Here is a 22,101-nt window from a genome sequence, read left to right as displayed (position 1 = left end):
ATACAAGAATTGGGGTACAGGCCAGAGATGTGGGGGGTGTGAGAGGATTCACCAGAGACAGAGTGGGGAGCAGAACAGGCAGACTGACTGATTTGTAAGAACTGGGGATCCTCTATAATTGCCCTCAATTTACATACCCCCATCTGTAGTCCTAGCCTATGGGTGTTTTCTAGAACAGTCCTTTGTAATGGCTGACAAGTCCATTATCCCCACTTCCCTGGGACTTGAGGGTTTTGCATTTCTATAGCTGGTTCAGTGATGATGTTCATCATCTCTACCCCCACCTCCAGTTTATGGACTTGTGATATCTCCATACCAGATTTTTTTTTTACTCTAAGCTTCCATTGGTAAGAAGATAAAGGAACTCTAGTACGCTGTTGGTAGGAATGTAGACCGGTCCAGTCTCTTTGCAAAAGAGTGTTTTCCAAATATTTTCAAAATATTAAAGATAGATCTGCCATATGATCCAGGATCCTTGGTGTCAATCTATGGGTCTGCTAGACTTTTTTTTAAGGATTCCTGGAATTTTTTAAAAAAGATTTATTTATTTATGCATACAAGAACCGGTGTACAGGCCAGAGGTGCAGGGAGGGTGAGAGGATTCACCAGAAACAGAGTGGGGAACAAAACAGGCAGACTGACTGAACTACACTGCTGAGGGGAGCAGCGGGTGAGCCAGGAAAGGTCTGCTACGCCATGTGGGTATCTCTCTGGCCAGCTGGGGATTGAACTCATGTTGCGGAGGCTGCATATAGCTTCCAGTGCTGTGCTTAACCCCTTGTGTGGAGGGAGGAGCACAGGGGACTGTGGTGATGTGCATGGGTGCCTTGGGGAAGGAAATTCTATGGGGACTCAATCTGAGGGGGTGGGGGTAAGCAAATATTGTCTAAAAAAATGTAAAAAATGATAAATGTTAAAATATAAAATAATAATAAAAAAGAAATAATTAAAAAATAAAGTGCATAGCCAGTGCCATTTAAAAAAATTTTATTTATTTATTTATTTATGCATACATGAGCTGGGGAGTAAGCCAGAGGTGCAGGGTGTGAGAGGATTCACCAGTGACAGAGTGGGGAGCAGAACAGACAGATCTACTGAAATACACTGCTGAGGGGAGCAGCGGGCGAGTCAGGAGAGGTCTGCTGCACCATGTGGGTTGCTCCCTGGGGCCAGGGATCGAACTTCTGCTGCAGTGGCTGTGGATTTCTTCAAAGGTTGCATCTTAACCCCTTGCACCACCAGGGAGGCCCCAGGAGTCTGCTAGACTTAAGCAGCCTGTTCAGCTTCCATTGTGGTTACCTGCAGCTCAGCATTCCTATACAAAGGTCAGAACTGTCCAGTCACGGTCATAGGAGCCAAACCTTATAAGGTGCCTTTCATATCAATCAAGAACAGAAAGCTTGCTCACTCTGGGAAGGGTATGCATCAACAGGTATGACTGGGAACGCCTGCGGGGCTGAGGATAGATGCATAAACTTACTCCTGACTCATACATCATGAGGTATGACTGAGAATGCCCAGGGGGCTGAGGACCGATGTATGACAAGGGACCCCAGAAGCTGATCAGTGGAATGCCTTGTTGATAAGATTAAGACCATGGCTGGGGGTCTGGGGTCCAGTTTCAATTACAACACTTGGTCATCAAGCTGATAGCATGGTCAGCAGCCTCATGTCCCCTCAAGCCCTAGATGACATTCCTGAGTTTTACCCATCCTTTCTCCTTGTCCTACTAACGCACATAGCTGATGCTGTATGATTATTCTATCAAAAATGGCTAGGATCTTGCTCTCGGCAGCATCCTGCATCATGTAATCTGTTCCACGACTCCCGTGTAATTGTCAGTATGGGGTTGCCCAGTGCAACATCTAACCAAAGTATTCAAAAAAGGTTAATTTGAGGGGCCTCCCTGGTGGCACAGGGGGTTAAGATGCAACCTATGAAGCTGTCCACAGCCTCTGCAGCACAAGTTCAATCCCCGGCCGGCCAGGGAGCAACACACATGGCGCAGCAGACCTCTCCTGACTCGCCCGCTGCTCCCTTCAGCAGTGTGCTTCGGTCAATCTGCCTGTTCTGTTCCGCACTCTGTCTCTGGTGAATCCTTTCACCCCCTCCACCTTTGGCCTGTACCACAGCTCTTGTATGCATACGTAAATAAATCTTTTTTTAAAAAAAGTTTAATTTGAAGGGATCTATGCACTCCCATGTTCATTGCAGCGCTATTTATACTAGCCAAGCTGAGCCTACTAGAGGGGGATGATAGGGGATGGGGAACTATGGTCTGTAGTGGTGGATTATATGTGCTTTTGTTACAGGGCAGGAGGTGGGGCACCCTAGGACCCCCAAACTTGCCTGCTCTAAATGTGTTCTGCCAGGTGCCACATCAAGGCAAAATATACTCTAGTGCATAAAACCTTCAGTGCAAAGGAACTTTAATATAATTAGTGTTCAATACAGAGAAGAGAAAGAATATAGTTAAGATAGTTTCAAATTAAACACCTGAAGTTACCTATGCCCTCATGGTGAATGCCCAAACAAACAGAGTTGGCCCAAAGCAGGACCACTGAGGCCCAAAAGCATGCCACAAGTCTAGGGCATCTTCTGGTGGGGATACATAGGACAGGGCCAGGCAAGTCTGGAAAGAAAGTGTTACAGCCTTCTTTCTTCTCTTTCTCTTCTTCAGCTTCTTCTCTGCTCCTTAGCTCCACCCTCCCTTGGGTGGGGCAGGGAACCTGGAACCTCCCCTTTCCTCTTGACCACCCTGTTACAAAAGGAGCAAAATCAAAATCAAGTTAAGGTAAAGGGGTGGGGGAAGCAAATATTGTTTAAAAATGGAACAATGATGTGAAAAATAAAATTAATTTTAAAAAAAATGAAGGTTGCCTTTGTCAACCTCCCCATGGTTCTCTCACCCACATCTGTTTCAGGAGTCTCCTCCTTTGTTTCAAGTGTCTCCTCCTTTGTCCCCCAAGTCCCTGGTACAAGTCCAAGGCCGAGATGCAAGCGCAACTTCTTCACCTTCTCTCCCCTCCAGGTGCCTCCTTCAGGTCTCCCTCTTGATCTTCCTGCTTCCCTCCCTTCCTTTCTTCACTCCAGTTTCTCTCCTCTCTCCCCCTGCTCAGCTCCACCCTTCCTTAGCGTGGGGCAGGGAACCTAGAACCTCCCCTTTCCCTGGGGATTACCCTATTATACTATGGTGGTGAATGTTTTGTCTTGATGTGGCAGGTGGTAGAACCCTATTTAGAGCAGGCAGATTTAGGGCCCCAGGGTGCCCCTCTGCCTGCCCTGTAACATGTGGTATGGTAACATATATCTGAAAACGTTACAGTCTTGTAAGTCAATGTTACCTCAACAATAAAAAAAAAATATACAAAAATTAAGTTTGTAAATTAAGTTTGTTTATGAAAACAAGAAACAAACAAACCTGAGTTTCAGTTGGTGCCACTTCCCTGAGCTGTGTGACTTCCAATAGGTACTTAACCCCTCTGAGCTGTTTCCTCACCTGTGAAATGATGGTGATCACAGTGTCTACCTCACATGTAGTTGGCACAATTCTGTGAGTTAACAAAATGAATTACTTAGTTTGGTGCATAGCATATGCTCAGTGAATGGTTGTCCCTAATGCAAATCTGGCTCCAGGAAGAGAGTTTCCGGGTCCTGAGGCAACCAGCAGGGTATGAAGATTGTAAAAGGGCACTTCAGCAGGTTGTATTGTTTTTCCTTTTTAAAAATTCAGCTGTGTGGAAGGGATCATGCTCAGTGAAATAAGCCAGAAAGAAAAAGAAAAATATCGGATGGTCTCACTCATAGCAGGAATTTAGAAAACCTAAATAAGGGACCAGGAAAATAACTAATTATAATAAAGTAAAAATCAAAATCAACAAGCAACTATAAACCAGAGACACACTATGGGGAGGGGGGAATCAACAAGCAACTATAAACCAGAGACACACTGGGGGGGGGGGAGGGAGGGATTACAGTCAAAATGGGGGGGGGGTGGGAATTGTATGGGGACTATAACCAAGATGAAAATGCATACATTGTGCAAAAATGAAAAATGATGTAAAAATATAAAATAAAATAAAATATTTAAAAATAAAAAAATGAAAAGGATGTTAAATAAAGAAAAGATGTTTAAAGAAAGAAAATCCAGGAACATTTGACCCTTACTCAGGAAGAACAACAGTCAATAGAAATTTTCTTTGAGTGAGGTGTTACTTTTAGGAAAATAACAATGAAGTAATGAAGGTTACTTATAAATATTATAAATGTATTCAAATAGGTAGGAAAAAAATTGAGCTGTATACTGAAAAGAGAAGCTTTGGCTTTGAGTATTTGCTTTGCCACTTAACTAACAAGTGATACCAACTCCTGAGACTTGGATTTCTTTTATTTCCCATGAGAAGTGGACAAGTAAAAATTCTTCCTTTGTTTCAAAAGTAGTTAGGAGAAATATATATGAAGGTTGTTTATAAAGTGCACAAGCAGTACAAGAAATATTGTGAAGTAGGTAAAGCAATGCTGAGTTTTTAAAAAGGCAAAGAAAAAAAGACACCTTTCTCAACACATCTTTCTTTTCCTAACTTCTCAGTTTGAGGCTAATTTATGAAACTAGTGGCAAGGGGTCTGATGGGACAAATAGAGTCAGAGCATGAGGAGACCTGATTTCTTATTCCAACTCTGATATTTCCTTTGTTGAGGACGTCACTAACAGCTGAACCTCCATTTCCTCATCTTTAAAATGCGAATCAGTCATTGGGTGAAAACATTAAGTATCTGCAGGCACAGTACTAGATACCATAATTATAAACAACAGCAACCAACAATTTTGAGCATACAATCTGTGACAAGCAGCTTGCTAGGGTCATTATTTCTAACCTCATAAAACCCTGTGGAATAAAATATTATGATCCCTATTTTATAGTTGAGGAAATTGAGGCTTAGAAGCTTTAAACTGATTTGTCTGATGGCAAACCAAGGTCTTCAGCTTAGAGGAACTTACTGTCTAGTGGGTAGATGGAGGTATAGCAAATCATTCAAATGTTGTGATGTATATATGTCTCCACACATACCTGTACATCTAAAATACCTATTTCAGATTTGTGATAGAAAATCAATAAGATTTGGTGTGAAAGGTGTTTTGAAGAAATCTGAAGTTATTAAACAGAATAGTTATGTTGTAGGAAACCAAGTTTAAGTAGACATTTCAGCCATTTACTGAGCTAATTCAAATAGTATTTATTATACTCCAAGGACTGTCTCATTTTGCACTATGCTAGATTAGTAACAGGCCCTAGTCTCTCTACAGCACCACCTCTTTATTTTTTCACCTGCCTCTGGTGAACAGAACAGGCAGACTGACGAAATACACTGCTGAGGGGAGCAGCGGGCATGGCAGGAGAGGTCTGCCACGTCACGTGGGACCCTCGCCGGCTGGCCGGGATCGAACAGGCGCCGCAGAGGCAGCAGACAGCTTCACAACGCAGTACTCAACCGCCTGTGCCACCAGGGGAGGCCCAATATGATCTATCTTAAACAGTATATCAGAGGCCTCCCTGGTGGCATAGGGATTAAGTCTCAGCACTATCACCAGCCACTGCAGCATGAGTTCGATCCCCAGCCAAGGAGGTGTCTCACATGGCACAGCAGACCTCTCGTGTGTTGCCCACTGCTCCCCTCAGCAGTGTATTTCAGTAGATCCACCTGCACCTGTTCGGCTCCCCACTCTGTCTCTGGTGAATCCTCTCAACACCCACACCTCTCGCCTATACCCCAGTTCTTTTATGCATAAATAAATTTTAAAAATCTTTTAAAAAGTAGATCAGTAGGTGTCACTCTTATGTTCAAAACTATTCAATATTTTCCCAAAGGCAACATCTTTATGGTGTTCTAGAAAATATTCTATGATCTGACCCCTGCTACATCTCTGACCTCATAATCTATCCCATGCCCCATACTCACTCCATTCTAGCACCCTGACCTCCTTGCTACTCAATCAGAACTTCCAGCATGTTCTCTCATTTAGCACTTTTGCTCTTGTTCTTCCCTTTTCCTGGAATATTCTCTTCCCCGATTACTATTTAGCTTACTCCCTCATTTTTCACAACAGAGGTTCTCAAAGTTTATGATATAGTAGGTCTGGGAGGGAGCAGTAATTTACATTTTTAACAATATTTCAGGACTGATGATGCTGGCCAAAGACCATACATTGAGAAATACTGCTGTCTGTTCAGAAGTCACCTTATGAGCAAATCCTCCCCTGACTTCCCTCTATAAGGCTCCAACACTTCCTATACACCCCTAACCCTGTTTTATTTTCCACCATAACACATATCATCTGACAAATATGAATATAATGTTTATTTGTTTCCTATTTGTCTTCCCCTCTGGATTGTAATCGCCATGGATTTGGTTTGACTTGCAGCTTGTATGATATAACCTCTATCCCACATGTCTGACACAGTACTAGCACATAGTAGATACTCCACTAATATGGGATCCCCAGCCCTCCTTATTCCCAGGGATATTGTCTTGGTGTCCAGAGTTGCTATTTGTCAGCTAGATGTAGGGTCATGCTGGGGGCCTCTCACCAAGGAGAAAGTCCTGGTATGAGGAACATACTGGGAAACCAGTATCTGCTGAAAACAGCAGGCAGATATTAGAATAGAAATAATATACTTTGACTAGTGGGAACAATGGAGCACCCCAGGCAATAGCCCCTGATCATTCCACACTAGCTTACATCCCAATAACTGCTTCCCCCACGCATGTACACTCCCTACTGAACACTCCCTATGTACTTTTCCCACCTTTGTACTTGATGTTAATAAATACAAAATTGCTCTTGGATGGGGGCAGCACATTACTTCCCCTGTAACCCCTCTATGCTTCTCATTGCTTCACATGGACTTTGAGTATTTCTTCTCATTCCGTGCCACTCCCAACACCGATGCCCTTCGAGTTGACACATCAATACTTGCTGAATGACCTAGCACAAAGTAGGTGCTTCACAAATATTTGTTGAATGAATGGTCAAAATAAAATGTTGCAGACAGCCTTCTGTGACTCAAGTTTCTGGAGGAATTTCTCACAAGGAGAACTAACACCTGCAACCATTTGATCATGCCAGATAATTTGCTCTTATATTTCATGTCTCACCTCCTGGGCTACCTTTTGTATCATTGTCATCCCTGCCATCATCCATGCCAGAAAGTCATCTGTGCCATAAAGCGCTGAGATGCTTGAAAAAACATATGGATTTATAGAAGGCACATTGTGATATAACTCAGGAAATCAAAGGGAAAGACAGAATTCCAGGTGGAGCTGGTATAACATTTGTAACTCAGTTGTTTTTAGAGCAATTATTTCACACTCTTTTACTGAGTACAAGGGCTATAGAAAGGAATAAAACAGAATCCTATTCCTAGTCAGATGGCAGAAACAAATAGTTATATGTGCTAAAGCACCATCAGCAAAGAGGAAGGAGTACTTCTGACTAAAATTGCTGAGAAGGGACGATTTGGGGGGAGTCTTCACCAAAAAGATGGCATGTGAGGTGAGTTTTGAAGAATGAGTGGGAGTTCAGTTTGTAGCAAATGGGGAAAAAGGAGTAGGGAAAGCATTTCAGACAAAGCAGCATTATCAAAGGGAGATATGTATAAGATACTGGCAATAATAAAAATGCTTATCAATTGGTTATAAACAGAGATCAACAAATCCAAGTGGATATCTTAACCAAGTGAGTAGACAGCAGTCATACACAAACTGTCATGGCTTTATCACTGCATACCACTTGACTATCAGCTCCAGAGAGTGACCAGAGCATTGCAGAAATGCTGAGCAGTGTGGCATGGCTAATATCAATGTAATAATAATAGCTGACATTGGGTGCTTACTATAAATCAGAAGCTGTGCTTTGCATGCTTTTTCTTATTTAATCCTCCAGTCAACACCTATAGAGTAGATATGATGCCATTCCTACTTTACAGATGGAAAAGTACGTATTAAAGAGATTAAGTCACTTTCCTAAGGTTGCCCAACTCAGAAATATGAGAGCTGGGATTGAAGCCTATACACACTGACTCCGAAGCCTATACTCTCTCCATGTGCGGAAGACTGCATCTATGAGTCAAGCTTGTTGAACAGTAGCAAAGTTACAGGGTAGAAGCGCTAAGATGTCAGCCCTCATGAGAAAGTCTTCATCAGTAGATTGTAGCTGATTGGAATTAAAGGATCAATATAGGGCCTCCCCAGTGGCGTAGGGGTTAAGTTTCAGTGCTATCACCACTAAGGCCTGCGTTCAATCTATGGCCATATATGGCGCAGCAGACCTCTCCTGTTTTAGCCACTGCTCCCCTTAGTGTATTTCAGTAAATCTGCCTGTTCTGCTCCCCACTTTGTATAGGTTTTGGAGTGTGTGTGTGTGTGTGTGTGTGTATATAAAAAACGAAGAATGATGTAAATATATATAAATATAAATATATTTAATATAATTTAATATAATATATATATATACATCATTCTTCGTTTTAGTACAATATATGCTTTCTCCTCATAAAATTAACTAAGGTATATTGCATCAGGTGATTGATAGAACATAGGCTGCCGCTGTGACCGTCTGGAAATATACAAAAAGGTAAAATAGGTTGACCTTCCCTCTATAGATATCATTGTTTGCTTGAGAAGCAAGATCTCATGGTTGCAATATCAGGAATATTGCAAGGACTATCTTACAGCGAATGTGACCCTTGCCCAGTGAGTGGGATGGATAGTACATGCTGGGTCAATTCACTGAACTGAAGTGATCATGGAAAAAATGGAACTTGAACTTGGCATTGAAAGGTATGGAATAATGGGAAGAATATGGAATCAGTTTCTAGAAGTACAAGGGTTCACTGGTAGCAGGGTGACCTGACCAAAGTTGTTTCCTTCAATGTTTTTATTTGTAAAATGGGTAATTTGAATTAGACTAGTGGCTCTTAACAAAAATACCCTCCCCCCAAGGTATTTTGAAAATTGTGAGGGCATTTTGGCTTTCAGAATGATTGGGGGAGGAAATTAGGTGGAGGCTAGGAACGAATGATTGTTATTCTGCACGATTCAAAGAATTGTCTCCTATCTTGCCTTGCCTTTAGATTTCTGGATATTCATGAAGGTTATATCTATTTATGTAAGCCTGGAACGTGATCACATTTTCCTATACAAATGAAATTTTCATGGTTTTATTATTATTGATGAAACTACCCAATAAATTAATGATTAAATTTTACTTTTCATAACTTTCCTCCGACTTATTCACCATTTCAGAGAATCACTGCATCAGTAGCAACTCCATTCATGGTACTGCATCACCAATACCACATTCTATTCATTCTGCTTCAGCAGGCTGTAGTGTGATTATGCATTGAACCCCAAAACTCTTGACAACTTCATTAAATCTTCTAAAATTACCATGTATGATCATTTATATATTAAAATAAATAGTTTCATTAAACATGACTTTTTTTTCTTTGCAATATAGCTATGGCATAATTTGTGCCTTTTTAATTACTAATTACATCATTGTTATAACTTATTCCTATGATTCTCTTTTAAGGATAGCAAGAGAGAATAATAAATACTTATATAACAAAAAAAATGGTGTAGAATTAAGAATTACGGTACTAGATGATCTCCCAGGGCCTTTCAGTTGTAATTTTCTGTGGGTGTACGGAGGAAATTTGGATTTTGGATTTTGGAAGGAAAGAGAAGAGAATTCCAGGGTGGGAATGATGTGGCCTGGTTGAGCAGAGGTTGGAGTGGCCCTAAACAAGCCAGGATAGGGCAGAGACTTCCTTTGGGCTTCTTGTCATGATCCCGGGAAGCCACTCCTTTCATCCCTTCCCCCTCCATCACTGTAACTGAAGACTCCTGGGGGAACTGCCAGGGCCAGCATTACAGGAAATTGCCCTTGGCCAGTGGGGCTTCTCTGGTTACCTTCCTCAGTGACAGAGGACAGCGGTGGCTTCCTGTCTATTAACTGGGTATCTTTGCCTCCTTGTTCTGCCAAGTTCCCAAGAAACTTTAGCTTCCGCTCCTTACATTTTATTTCAGTTTCTGTTATTAGGAATTTCCCCCTGCCTTATCCAGCTCCCTTGCCTCAGGCCTCCTTGCTCTATGCTAGACACCTGGAAACTTTTGGTCCACAATAGGCAAGTTTTATGGGATACCCAAGAGGCACTGTTTGGAAGTAAGCCATAGCTCTGAAAGGATACCACTTTGATTTTGGCATTGCCTACTGAGTCCTCTCCCATGAAGTGAATGACTTTTATCATTTAATAACACATTGTCTTTTCTTCTTGCTAATTATATGTGCTTATTGAAGACTGCTTGAAAAAATACAGAAATGTATGGAGGTGCAAATGTAAATTATCCAAAATCCCAAGAAACAGTGCTCAATTTAAGACAAATGTGACAGTATAGATAAAGGTTAAATTCAATGCTTTTCTGTCTGTACTCCATACTGTGTCAGCTTTCTCTTCTCCTAGCACCTCTTGATCTCACCCTTATGAAAACTTGCTGTTCTGTATACCATAAAGTGGAGGGTAAACTGGAAAGTGTACAATAGCACTTACCATGTCAAAGGCATATAAGAGAGATAAAATATCTCATATCAGGAAGGTGTTTGGAATCTAAAATAGCAATATTTTGTCATAGCTCTGCCATCACTACCTTATTACTGAGGTGTTGTGGTGATAAAGCTTTGTGGGAATGTCTAAAGAGATAAGAGACCATCAGAGAAATTCACAGTACTCTCTGGGAATTAGGAAAAGGCTCACAGTACAAAGAGGCAAGAATGATTAAGTGTGAGGCTGGCTCATAAATATGCCTTTCTCTTTTGAGGGAAAAAAAAAGCCAGTACTAAACAAAAAAAGTTGGATGATACTAAATTCATCCCAAAGATAAAGTTCTTGTTACAGATAAGTTATAATTTATGTTTTGTTTTTTTCCAAGGTGGAAAGGGTCAGAATGGCAGTTTCCTCATTTTTGAGTCCTCATATTGTGGCTCTGTTACACAGGGACTTAGAAAATACTAGGGTATAAAGATTAAAGTCAAAGCTTTGGAGTTAGTCAAATCTGGGTTCAAATACCAGCTCCATCCATGTGATCATCAAACACTCCTTAAATGTCATCCACTGTTTTAGGCATGAGGATGCAATGTTGTACAACATAGATAAGGTCCCTACTTACATGGAGCTTACATCCAAGTGGGGAAAAGTCATGATTTTGAACATTGAAAAGGTAACAGTGATTCGATTGGCAGTAACTGAGGTTGCCTTATGTTGGTCAGGAAAGACCTCTAACAACTGATAATTGAACTGAGACTTGGAGGATGAAAAGAGGCCAACAAAAGAAAACAGTTAGGGCAAGAGCATTGCTAGCAGAAGTAATAGCTAGGGCAAAGGCCCTGAGGCAGGAACAGACTTGGGTATTTAAAGAATCAAATGAATGTGATTGAAGCAGAGTGAGCCAGGGAGAGTGAGGATAAGGTTGGAGATGATCACATAGGACAGATCACGTAGGGGCCTTGTGGAAATTCAGCTAGTAATAGTAATCATCATCATCATCCTAAGACAGAGCGGGAAAAAGGAATTTGGAGGGCCTCCCCAGTGGCGCAGCGGTTGAGCGCTGGGTTGCGAAGCTGCCTGCAGCCTCTGCAGCGCCGGTTCGATTCCCGGTTGCTCCCCAGCCTTCGGAGGAGGGTCCCACATGGCGCGCAGACCTCTCCTGCTGCCCCCTGCTCCCCTCAGCAGTGTAATTCGGTCCTTCTGCCTGCTCTGCTCCCCGCGCCAGCTCTCGTGAATTCTCTCACCCTCCCGCGCTTCTGACTGTACCCAGTGCATGTATAAATAAATAAATAAATCTTTTTTTTAAAAAAAGGAATTTGGAGAGTTTGAGGGATACTGTACAACATCACCTGGGAAGAGTTTGGATCTGACTAACTGGACACAGGGATATCCCTGTAAGGTGTGCTGGAAGTGGAATATGAAGAGAACAGTTGTGAGAGCAGAATACAGAGTAGCCATTTTCATCTGTCATTCCATTTCTAACACTTGAACTCTCAAGCTCTCTGCTACAGCTATTTTCCCAATGGGTGCAAATCTTAAGTCTGGTGAGCCTCCTGCTTCCACACAGGAATGTGTGTAGTGTCAATTTCTTTTTTCTTTTAAAGATTTGTTTATTCATGCATACAAGAACCAGGGTACAGGCCAGATGTGCAGGAGGGTGAGAGGATTCACCAGAGACAGAGTGAGGAACAGAACAGGCAGACTGACTGAAATACACAGCGGGCGAGACAGGAGAGGTCTGCTGTGCCATGTGGGTAGCTCCCTGGCCGACCGGGAATCGAACCTGCACTGCAGAGGCTGCACACATCTTCACAGCACTGCGCTCAACTGCCTGTGCCACCAGGGAGGCCCTCCTTTTCTTTTTTTTTTTTAAAGATTTATTTATTTATGCATACAAGAACTGGGGGACAGGCCAGAGGTGGGAGGGGGTGAGAGGATTCACCAGAGACAGAGTGGGGAACAGAACAGGCAGACTGACTGAAATATACTGCTGAGGGGAGTAGTGGGCAAGTCAGGAGAGGTCTGCTGCGCCATGGGGGTAGCTCCCTGGCTGGGGACGGAACTTGTGCTGCAGTGGCTGTAGATAGCTTCATAAGTTGCATCTTAAGCCCTTGCGCCACCAGGGAGGCCCCTGTAGTGTCAATTTCTAGCCCCATGTCAGGAAATCCTCTTAAATTTTGTGACCAGAATTTCTGCCAATAAGTGGGTATTTTGAGTCACCATTCCCGAACCAGCTGCTAGACTGGCTGTTTAGTAATGTTGACCTTAAAGGGTGGAAGCCTAAGTGACATTTTTTTTTTCCAAACAGGGAGAGAAGAAGTCCTATGGAAATTCGTGTATGGGCCGAGACTGCAGTGAAGGCTGTAAATGCTTTCCTGAAAAAGGAGCAAGAGTAAGTTGTTTCTTTCATTGTTGAAAGACTAACAGTCACAGGGGCTGTTATCTGAAGTGTGTGTGTTCTTTAGAACTAAACTGCTTAGAATTTAATCTTACGACCTCATGGAACAAGCAAAGTGATGAGGACCTGCTGGAAGGAGCTTTGCTAACTAATGATAGATAGAACTAGATTGGTCAAAATCTCTAAGGGACCAGGAAGAGGTTTCCTTTGTTGACTTAATGCCAAGGTTTCCTCAAGGTTTCATCTAGAATATTTCCAAAAGCCAGTTAGGTTGTGCAGAAACAGATTATGATTTGTTTGTAGGTATGTGTAAATTCTCAGCTCATTCCTATCTACTCGGTTCTTCCCTGCCACTCTAGGGAACAAGTTACTGCAGACTGGGGATGTCACTTGTCCAAAATCAAGGGTAGTCATAAAGTTCAGAAACGCAGGTGACTATACATAAAGAATGGTTTATAGATGGTACATTAAAACATAGGATTTGTTTATAAGCATCATACTCAATGTATTGTCCCTTATTAGCAATGCACAATTTGAACTGTTGTGCAAATTATGATTAACACAGTACATTATTACAGCATTTCTTTTTTAAAATCAATTAATTAACTTTTTTATTTTATTTATACAAGCACTGGGTACAGTCAGAAGCACGGGAGGGTGAGAGAATTCACCAGAGTCAGAGCAGGGAGCAGAGCAGGCAGAAGGACCGAAGTACACTGCTGAGGGGAGCAGCGGGCTGCAGGAGAGGTCTGTGCGCCAAGTGGGACCCTCCTCCAGTGACCAGGGAGCAGCCGGAGATCGAGCCGGCACCGCAGAGGCTGCGGGCAGCTTCGCAACCCAGCGCTCAACCGCTGCGCCACCAGGGATGCCCCATTATTACAGCATGTCCATCAATTTTTATATATGTGTATGTGATATATTGCCCCAGAGATTATTTGTATCTCTGATTTTCACTGAATAAACCAACACCTTTCATGTAACTCAGAGAAAGTATTTAAGGAGGTTCAAGCTATAAAAAGGTAAAGTAAAATCTAATCTGTCTCCAAAATTTATGACCACCCTGTAGAATTCATGTCTTCCAACTTCCAGCATTGTATTTCCTCTCTCATTATACTCAAACAAGCCTAAGATCTTATGCTGTCAAAAGAACGTAGCATAAGTAGGTCAACCAAACCCTCAAAAACATAACCAGGCAGGGAACAGAGTGACCACCTTCCCTTTTATTATCTTCCATTTGCAGTAAAGTGAAATGTCAAACTATGCCAGAATTTCAAAAGAGAGAATAAAAAGCCATCTCTTCATCAAAAAGAGCCAGACCCATTATACATTAAAAGCACAGACTTAGAGAATCATAAAATATCACAAAGGGAAGGGAACTTCATGAGCTTCTCATCTTATCCACTGATTGTACAGAAGAAAGAGACTCTGAGAAGGAAAATGATTGCCTGGGGTCACACAGCAAATTGATGACAGATCTGAGCAATTATCTGGGTTCTTTGATTTTTCACCTATTTACTTTACCCACTGCTGCCTTTCAGGGAAGTCATGTTCATGGTAACCACCAAGGCCCATGTCCTTGCCTGTGATCTACAACCAGGAAACACACTGGGAAAATACATCTTACAATTAATATATGAGTACTGTTTTAAATAACATACAAGCAGTGCTGGCACAAAAAAGTCTCCCTTGACATTCTCTAAGTCCCAGTGTTGTCTTTCTGTTCTTTTTCTGTGCAAAATCAGAGGTATGTACAAATGTGTACAAAATAGTTTAATTTTCTGATTTTTTTTCCCAAAATATACTCATATGTATATATTCTGTGCTTTGGTGGGTTTTTGGGTCACTTTTGATGTTCTTAAGACCTTTTCCTCTACCCCATAGTTTAATACAGACATTCCCCTTTTAATGAGTACTTCGGTTATTTCCACATTTTTGTTAAAAAATGGCAGTGCTACAGTAAAAAATTCTTGAACAGGCCTCCTTGTATTCTTCTCAAACATAAATACTAAGGATCAGAATTGCCAGTTACAGGAATAATTAACATTTTTAATTTTCAAAGCTAATGCTCAATTACCCCTCTAAGTGTTCCAATTTACACTTCCATCAGCATTGTACAAGAGTGCCCATGTCTCTACACCCCTGCCAACACTTGATATTTTTGCTAATATGGGTGAAAATGATCCCAATTCCCAGACTACAACGAGTTTGAGTGTCTCACATGCTCATCAGATGTTTATTTTTTCTGTGAATTTTATGGACATGTCCTCCACTCACTGTCCTAAGGGGTAATTCGTATTGACTTAGTGTACCTCTGCAACGATAGGAAATTATAAAAATGGCCCAAATGGAAGCACAAGAGATTTGAAGTTAGACACAAAAGGGCATTTCCAGATGGGTTAGGGGGAATGTGGGAAGCAGTTGGTCAGACCAAACATCCAGGCAAATGAGAAGCAGGTGATTGGGCTGGGGAGTCTTTAAAAGAAAAAAAAAATCTTATTTTATATTGTATTGGAGGTCAGCCCAATGCCAGCAAGCTTGCCTACAATGACCTCATTGTTTGACCCCTGACTGCGATTTTAATCTTTGAAGACGGAAGGAACTGGATTTCCTCTGTGAGGAGCCTTCATTTGGGTTCCAAACATCTGGAGCCCTAGTCTGGCTTCTCCTTTGAAAATACAAGTGGTTGAAAGGGCGTGAAATGGGGGAAAATAGACTATCACCACACAGATTTTTTTTGTCAATATTTAAATGACTCAGAGTCCACTCAGTTAAACATGCTCCTAAAAGTTTATTTGTGAAGTCTGGAGTTTCTGGGAATGTTTGTCAAGGTGATTGAACCAGACCAAGCTATATTTCTTGAGTCAAGAGCAGGGATGTCCTATTTCCCAACCAGATCAGAAGGCCGGTGCACATATGGCAGACTCTGTGGATACAGATGCTTGACGCCGCCAGGTCCCTTTCCGTCCTCCTCCCTACGCGCCTGTGTTCCCAGGGCCAAGCAGGATTGTTTAAACTGGCCCCAGCACTGTTGACCCTGCAGGGCAGCCCCTCAGTACCCCTTTTGTGCAGATGTCAGAAAGATTTGAAGCTGTTTTCCTTAGCTGCGCAGAGGGCCCCATTTGGAGTTCAAGCTGTTCCTCTCAAGCTCTGCGAGTGGGGAGAGGAAAGGAACGCTGGGTCACCCCTGTGATATGCTGCAGCCCTTGGCAGCCCTGCCTCCTGCCTTGGGCAGACATCAAGGACATAGCTTGCTGGGTAGTGTGTACCTTTCCTTTGCCAAAGGCCTCTTGAACTGACTAGGACATTTACACAACACCTAGCACTCCTGCACAACTACAAACCAACCCTTTTTGGCTTAAGCTATCTCAAACACATTTCTCGAAAGTATGCTTTGCCTGGAAAAAGCCGAGGCTTGGCATTGATGGCTGCATGGCTTCGTACTTTCCAAAGCATCTTCTAGCCTGGTCTGGATTGTCATCTGTATGCACTAAACAAAGAAACCGATAAGTGACTTCCCAAAGTCACTCTCCTGTTTGTGGCTAAACCTTATTTAGCCTTCTTTAGGAGAATGTCAACTTAAAAAAATCAAATGGTCGATAATGTTAAATAGGGGACTTTTACCCCCCTGGACATTTAAATTTGGGTTTAATGTCTGTCTTTCAGTTTCCTATCTTGGGAGTAGGTATTATCTGGAACCATCTTTCGACTTGTTCTCTTCCCTGGTTCTTTTTTCTCCTGCCACTGGATTGAAGAAAACATTTTAGGTAGATATTTCCATGTCCTTGTTTCATCCCTTCTCTTTTTTTGAAAACTACTGGATTTGAAAGCTACCTCTGCATACTCCAGTGTGTGTTTAAGTTGCTTTGTTTTAATTTGTCCTGAGCTTGGTATTCCTTAGTACAATTTCAGTTTTCCCTGTTTTAACACTGTTCTGGTGTTTATGTAGAGCATGGTGAGCTCCTAATTATCAGGCCATCTAAAGGAACATTAACATAGATAATTCTTAACCATGGGGAGTGTTTGGATTCCCCTCTCAGTAAGGATTGTTTGCACCCCTGTTTTATGACTTGGGAAGTTATGTTCTGGCTACTGAGTTTATGAGGCTAGCTGGAGTTTCATGTGAAACAGTCCACAATTCTTAATTCTTTATCTCCTGACTGCATCCTGCTGCTTCTCTGTCACAAAGTGTGTTTCCCATGAATTCCAGAATCCAGATGCATTAACCACTAGTTCTTCAATTTCCTCTCCTACTGCAAACAGCTGGCGTTCCCTGTATCAGCTGGCTGGCGCCGTGGCTACCAAGAAGACTTCTGCTTTCTTGTGAATTAGGTTATTCTTGTGTACCTCCTTCCTTCCTCCCTGGGTACCCCCTACATCCCTGCCCTGACCAACCATAATCACACACACCAATGGCCTTACCCTCTACTGCTCCAGAGTGGAAGCTCGTATTGCACGTGACCTCCTTGGGTGGTCAGGCTTTGTTCCAGCTGCCTGAAATCAACTTCTTTGTCTTCATTGCCCACTCACTTCCTGGCCTTCTGCAGACCAACCTCACTGCTAAAACCAGTCACCACTAACCTGGTTGTTGCCAAATCCAATGAACATTTTTCATTTCTTATCTTCCTTGACTTCTCTACTGCATGAGATATGACCTTCTGTCCTGAAACTCTCTGTCCCTGGGATTTCATAGCTGTGCTCTCCTAGTTATTTTCCTACTTTGATTGGGATTCCCCAGGGTTGCATTCTTATACTACTTCTCTTCTCACTATAGGTTTCTCCCAGGGTAGTTTTATATATTACAGGGATTTACACTCATACAATGAAAAAGATCTCTGGCCCAGACCTTCTCCTTAGCTTCAGGTCACCATTATCATTTTGTTCTGGCTATCTGCCTGGATTTTCACTGGCGCGATAATCATGTCTCACACAGAACTCAACTAGCAGCCCCCGCTAGATGTGTTGCTTCGTAAGTCTCTGTGGTAGGGACAGTAGGGACTATAAATTGTTTCATGAACAACTGCCTGTGTCTTCCCCTTCTTTAGCAAATGGCACCACCAAGTACTTCATTGCCCGTGTCAGAAGCTTGGAAGTCATCCTTGTTTTCTCTTTACTTTCCCCACATATTACCACCTCTATCATCAAATCCTGTCCATCTTCCTAAGTAGCACTCAAGTCCATCTGCTTTTCTCCATATCTATTTCTCCAATTCAGGCCTGTATAATCCATCTCTTGTCTAAATTACCATAACAGCATCTAGACTGGTCTCCTAGCTTCCAAGCTTACTCTTTCACGTTATTTGCCTCTCTTTTTGTCATAACCTTCCAAAGCATAAATATGATCTTGAAACTCTTGCTTTCAATACTTCAGTGGCTCCCCAAGACCTTACAATAAAATCTTAACTCTAGTAATCATACATCCCTCCGTGTACTGGCCCGTGACTGTCCCCTCTTTCACTAGGAATCTCCCCCTTCACAAAGCAAAATCAAGCAAAACAATGCACGTGTACTGAACTATTTACAGTTCATGAAAACTGCTTTTATTTCATATGCTCCAGGCCTTCATATGTTCCAGCTACTGCCTTTATGTGTGTTATCCTGCCCCCCAGCTCTGCCCTTTCTCTGTTGACTTGCTTCTGTATACCCATCCTTTAAAAATGAACATAGACTTCACCTCCACATGAAGCTTTCCATAATAAGCAAGGCTGAGATGATCTACTGTTATCATTCCTCTCATGGTGAATTATAGTAATCTATTGACTGTGGTCTCTACTATCTTACAGGCTACTAACGGAGTCTAACAAGACGGGGTCTTCTTAATCTCTGCAGGAGCAGTAGGGACTACAAATTGTTTCGCAAACAACTGTCAACTGACCAACCAATTTGAATGGATGTCATTACAGCCATGCTGCGCACATCCAGATTAGCTATTAGGTCGCTGGGAAACACAGATCCTTTCTGCTAGAAGAAGGCAAAGAGCTAGGACAGTCATTTCCATGTCTTTTTAAGATCCTGTTAGCTGTAAGGGTCTCAGCTCTTTCCTGCACTCTTCCTGCAGTTTCTGGAATTCTGCTCTGTCTCACTTCTCTGAGGTTGTTACCTTGACCTCTTCTTTTGCCTGATTCCTTCTTACTCAGTGCCTACAAATGCAAGGGATTCGGCAAAACGCTTTTGTTTTACTACCAGCAATTTGTTCTTCCTCCAAGGTGAGGAACATTCATAAATAACTGTGGGTCAAAGATAATCACAAAGTTTCTTTTGATATTAATTTTATCTTCTTCTCCACTAAACTTTTTGCTTTAAAGTCTCTTAGCTTTATGCAAACTTGAAGGTCTTGAGTTTCCTCTGTCCCTCTTCCTTGTAGGGGAGAGCATTTGAGCAGGAAAATAGCATCAGGGAAGCAGCATTGGGTGGTATTAGAGGAGGGAAATTAAAAAAAGAAATCAAGGGCTCCTGTATATTTAAATATAGTAATTTAGGTCAAGGATAATTGATGATAATATTAAAACTTAGTGTGTCTGCACTGAATCAAGATGCAATCATAGCCCAACAGATGTTCATGGTTATCTTAATCCCTCCTTTGATCGCATTGGGACAGTGTGGAATTTATGGAATATATTATCTAAACTAGTGAGGGAAGCTGCTGTTAGAGAGGAGCCAGGAGCTGGAGGAGCAGATAACAAACAGCTGTAGAGATGAGAGCGCTGCTTTAGAATCCAGAGACTTCAGATATCCTGAGCTTTCCCACCTGCATGACTTTGGGCTGGTGCTTTCTTCTCTCACATTTTCAGCTTACCCACAAGTGAAACCAGGGATTCAGGCTGTGTGATCTTGAAGGACCCACCAGCCCTGCTGACCTAAGTCAGATATGGCATTGCTGCACCATGATGGCTCTTTGACCCTCGAGTGTCTTATCGTGCTTTCTAGTGTGGCAGTGAGATTTGGAGGGTGATGTTTGACAGGGTTCTACCCTCTGGAGTGGTGTTTGGCAGCAGCCTCAGAAGTAAATCACTTGCTGGGGCTCTTTACTGCAGATGCTGGAAGTGCCTGACAGGTGAAGTTGCACGCTTGCTGGCATATGTGGCGACACCCTGTTCTCTTTCCTCCCTGGTCTCTAACTTCCTCCTTCATCCTCCAGACTTCCCTCCCTCTTGCTCTAACTGTTCAAGCTTTCCATGTTTTCCTCAACATGGTCCTTTCACAAGTTTCTACCCTCTGCTTTCAGTTGCCTGGGATCGCTTCTATGTCACCCATCCCTGTTTTTTTTGTCATCTATCAGCAGGTGTGAAAATTGAAGCAGCAGGATACCAGGAAAGAGTTGTGTGATGTACTTTATACAAGCATCCCACTTATCCAGAGACCCCATATCTCAGAGCCTGGATCCATGGTCTCCAAAACTGGGGGAGGTGGTGGGAATGGCACATTCATGTCAGCCCCATTCAAGTGTAAAAGAAAAAGTGAGGGCCTCCCCGGTGGCGCAGCGGTTGAGCGCTGGGTTGCGAAGCTGCCCACAGCCTCTGCAGCGCCGGTTCAATCCCCGGCTGCTCCCCAGCCACCGGAGGAGGGTCCCACATGGCGCGCAGACCTCTCCTGCCGCCCGCTGCTCCCCGCAGCAGTGTACTTCGGTCCTTCTGCCTGCTCTGCTCCCTGCTCTGGCTCTGGTGAATTCTCTCACCCTCCGGCGCTTCTGACTGTACCCAGTGCTTGTATAAACAAAAACAAAAAACAAACAAACAAACAAACAAATAAATAAATGCCTCTTTAAAAAAAAAGAAAAGAAAAGAAAAAGTGATAACTTCTATTTCCATTTAAATTGAGAAACCTAGAAAGAAATGAGGTTTGGATTAAATTATATAATTTATGTGAAGTGTGTAAAAATGTGTGTGAAACAAAGCACTTTTATTTAGCTATTATTACTACTGTTGTTAATATTAAACCTTGTTACTATTAAACCTTTCAAATATGTCGTATACATATTGTCACCAGGTAGGTTTATCGAGGCTTTCATGTTGCATATGCTTTTTTCTTTTTTTAAAGATTTATTTATTTATGCATACCAGAACTGGGGTACAGGCCAGATGTGGGGGGTGGGGGAGAGGATTCACCAGAGACAGATCTGGGAACAGAACAGGCAGACCGACGAAATACACTGCTGAGGGAGGCAGTGGGTGCAACAGGAGAGATCTGCAGCACCATGTGGGACCCTCGCTGGCCGGCTGGGATCGAACAGGCGCTGTGGACAGCTTCACAGCATGGCGCTCAACCACCTGCACCACCAGGCATATGCTTTTTAAGGCATTCCGAGGGAATACTGGGAGCCCACAAGATGGAAGTATTGATGAGCTTGGGCCTCTCACTTTTTTCCCCTGTGTGTATAGCAGAGATATTGCTACTTCCTTGGACCCAATTAAGTGGATTTATGGATTTTATTTTGTAACTGCATTAATCGTCACAAAATGGACAAGTGACTTAATATTAATAATACTAATAATATAAGCATGTGAAAATAGCAGTGCTTACACTTCTGCTACTCCAATGTTTCCATCAGACTTATTATGAGGTAAAAATCACAACAAACTGATTGTACCTGAGAAGTCAGCAAAAGAGTAATGCAAGAATCATCACGGCAATTATATAAAATATGGCTTTACACACATTTTCAGTAATGAGTGATCTTGCCCTGAGTCTTGAACTATTGGTTAATAATATAATGAAGTCAACACAATTAACAAGACATTTGCCATGCTAATTCATCTTTGCCTCATCCTTTCACAATTTTTATTTATTGTTTCATTCTATATACATATGCATTTATATGTGTGTATACGTGTGTGTGGGGGGGGAGAGGCTGCATGCTAAAAAAATATTTTTTACTGGAAAATGGTGTGCAAATCAGAAGGATTTGGAGACTACTGGCCTCGACCATACTTAAAATAGATTGGAATCCAGCAGCTGAGAAAAATAACTCTCCTGAAATCTGTTGCGCTTTCCCTGTAGAACAGCCATGTCACCAACTTTAGAGCCTCGACCTGACAGCTTTCCATAAAATGAAGGTCCCAGGAGTAGGGAGAAGTGAAACAGCAAAGAAATTTTAAACTCATTA

At 42.3% G+C, this 22,101-nt stretch overlaps 1 protein-coding gene across 1 annotated transcript in view; it reads left to right on the top strand.

The window, feature by feature from the left end:
• The window catches only part of COL4A6 (collagen type IV alpha 6 chain), a gene marked incomplete at both ends in the record, with an annotated part of 282,364 nt that overhangs the window by 119,370 nt on the left and 140,893 nt on the right, over positions 1-22,101 (top strand). The window contains one exon of the mRNA XM_084258986.1: positions 12,913-12,996. Within this exon, the coding sequence (XP_084115112.1) occupies positions 12,913-12,996 (84 nt within the window). The remainder of the gene's footprint in view (positions 1-12,912; positions 12,997-22,101) is intronic.

Source organism: Talpa europaea, assembly GCF_964194135.1.
Source record: "Talpa europaea genome assembly, chromosome: X".
Classification (NCBI taxonomy): Eukaryota; Metazoa; Chordata; class Mammalia; order Eulipotyphla; family Talpidae; genus Talpa; species Talpa europaea.
Note: the sequence above shows the minus strand (reverse complement) of the source record. Positions and strands in the feature narration are given on the sequence as shown.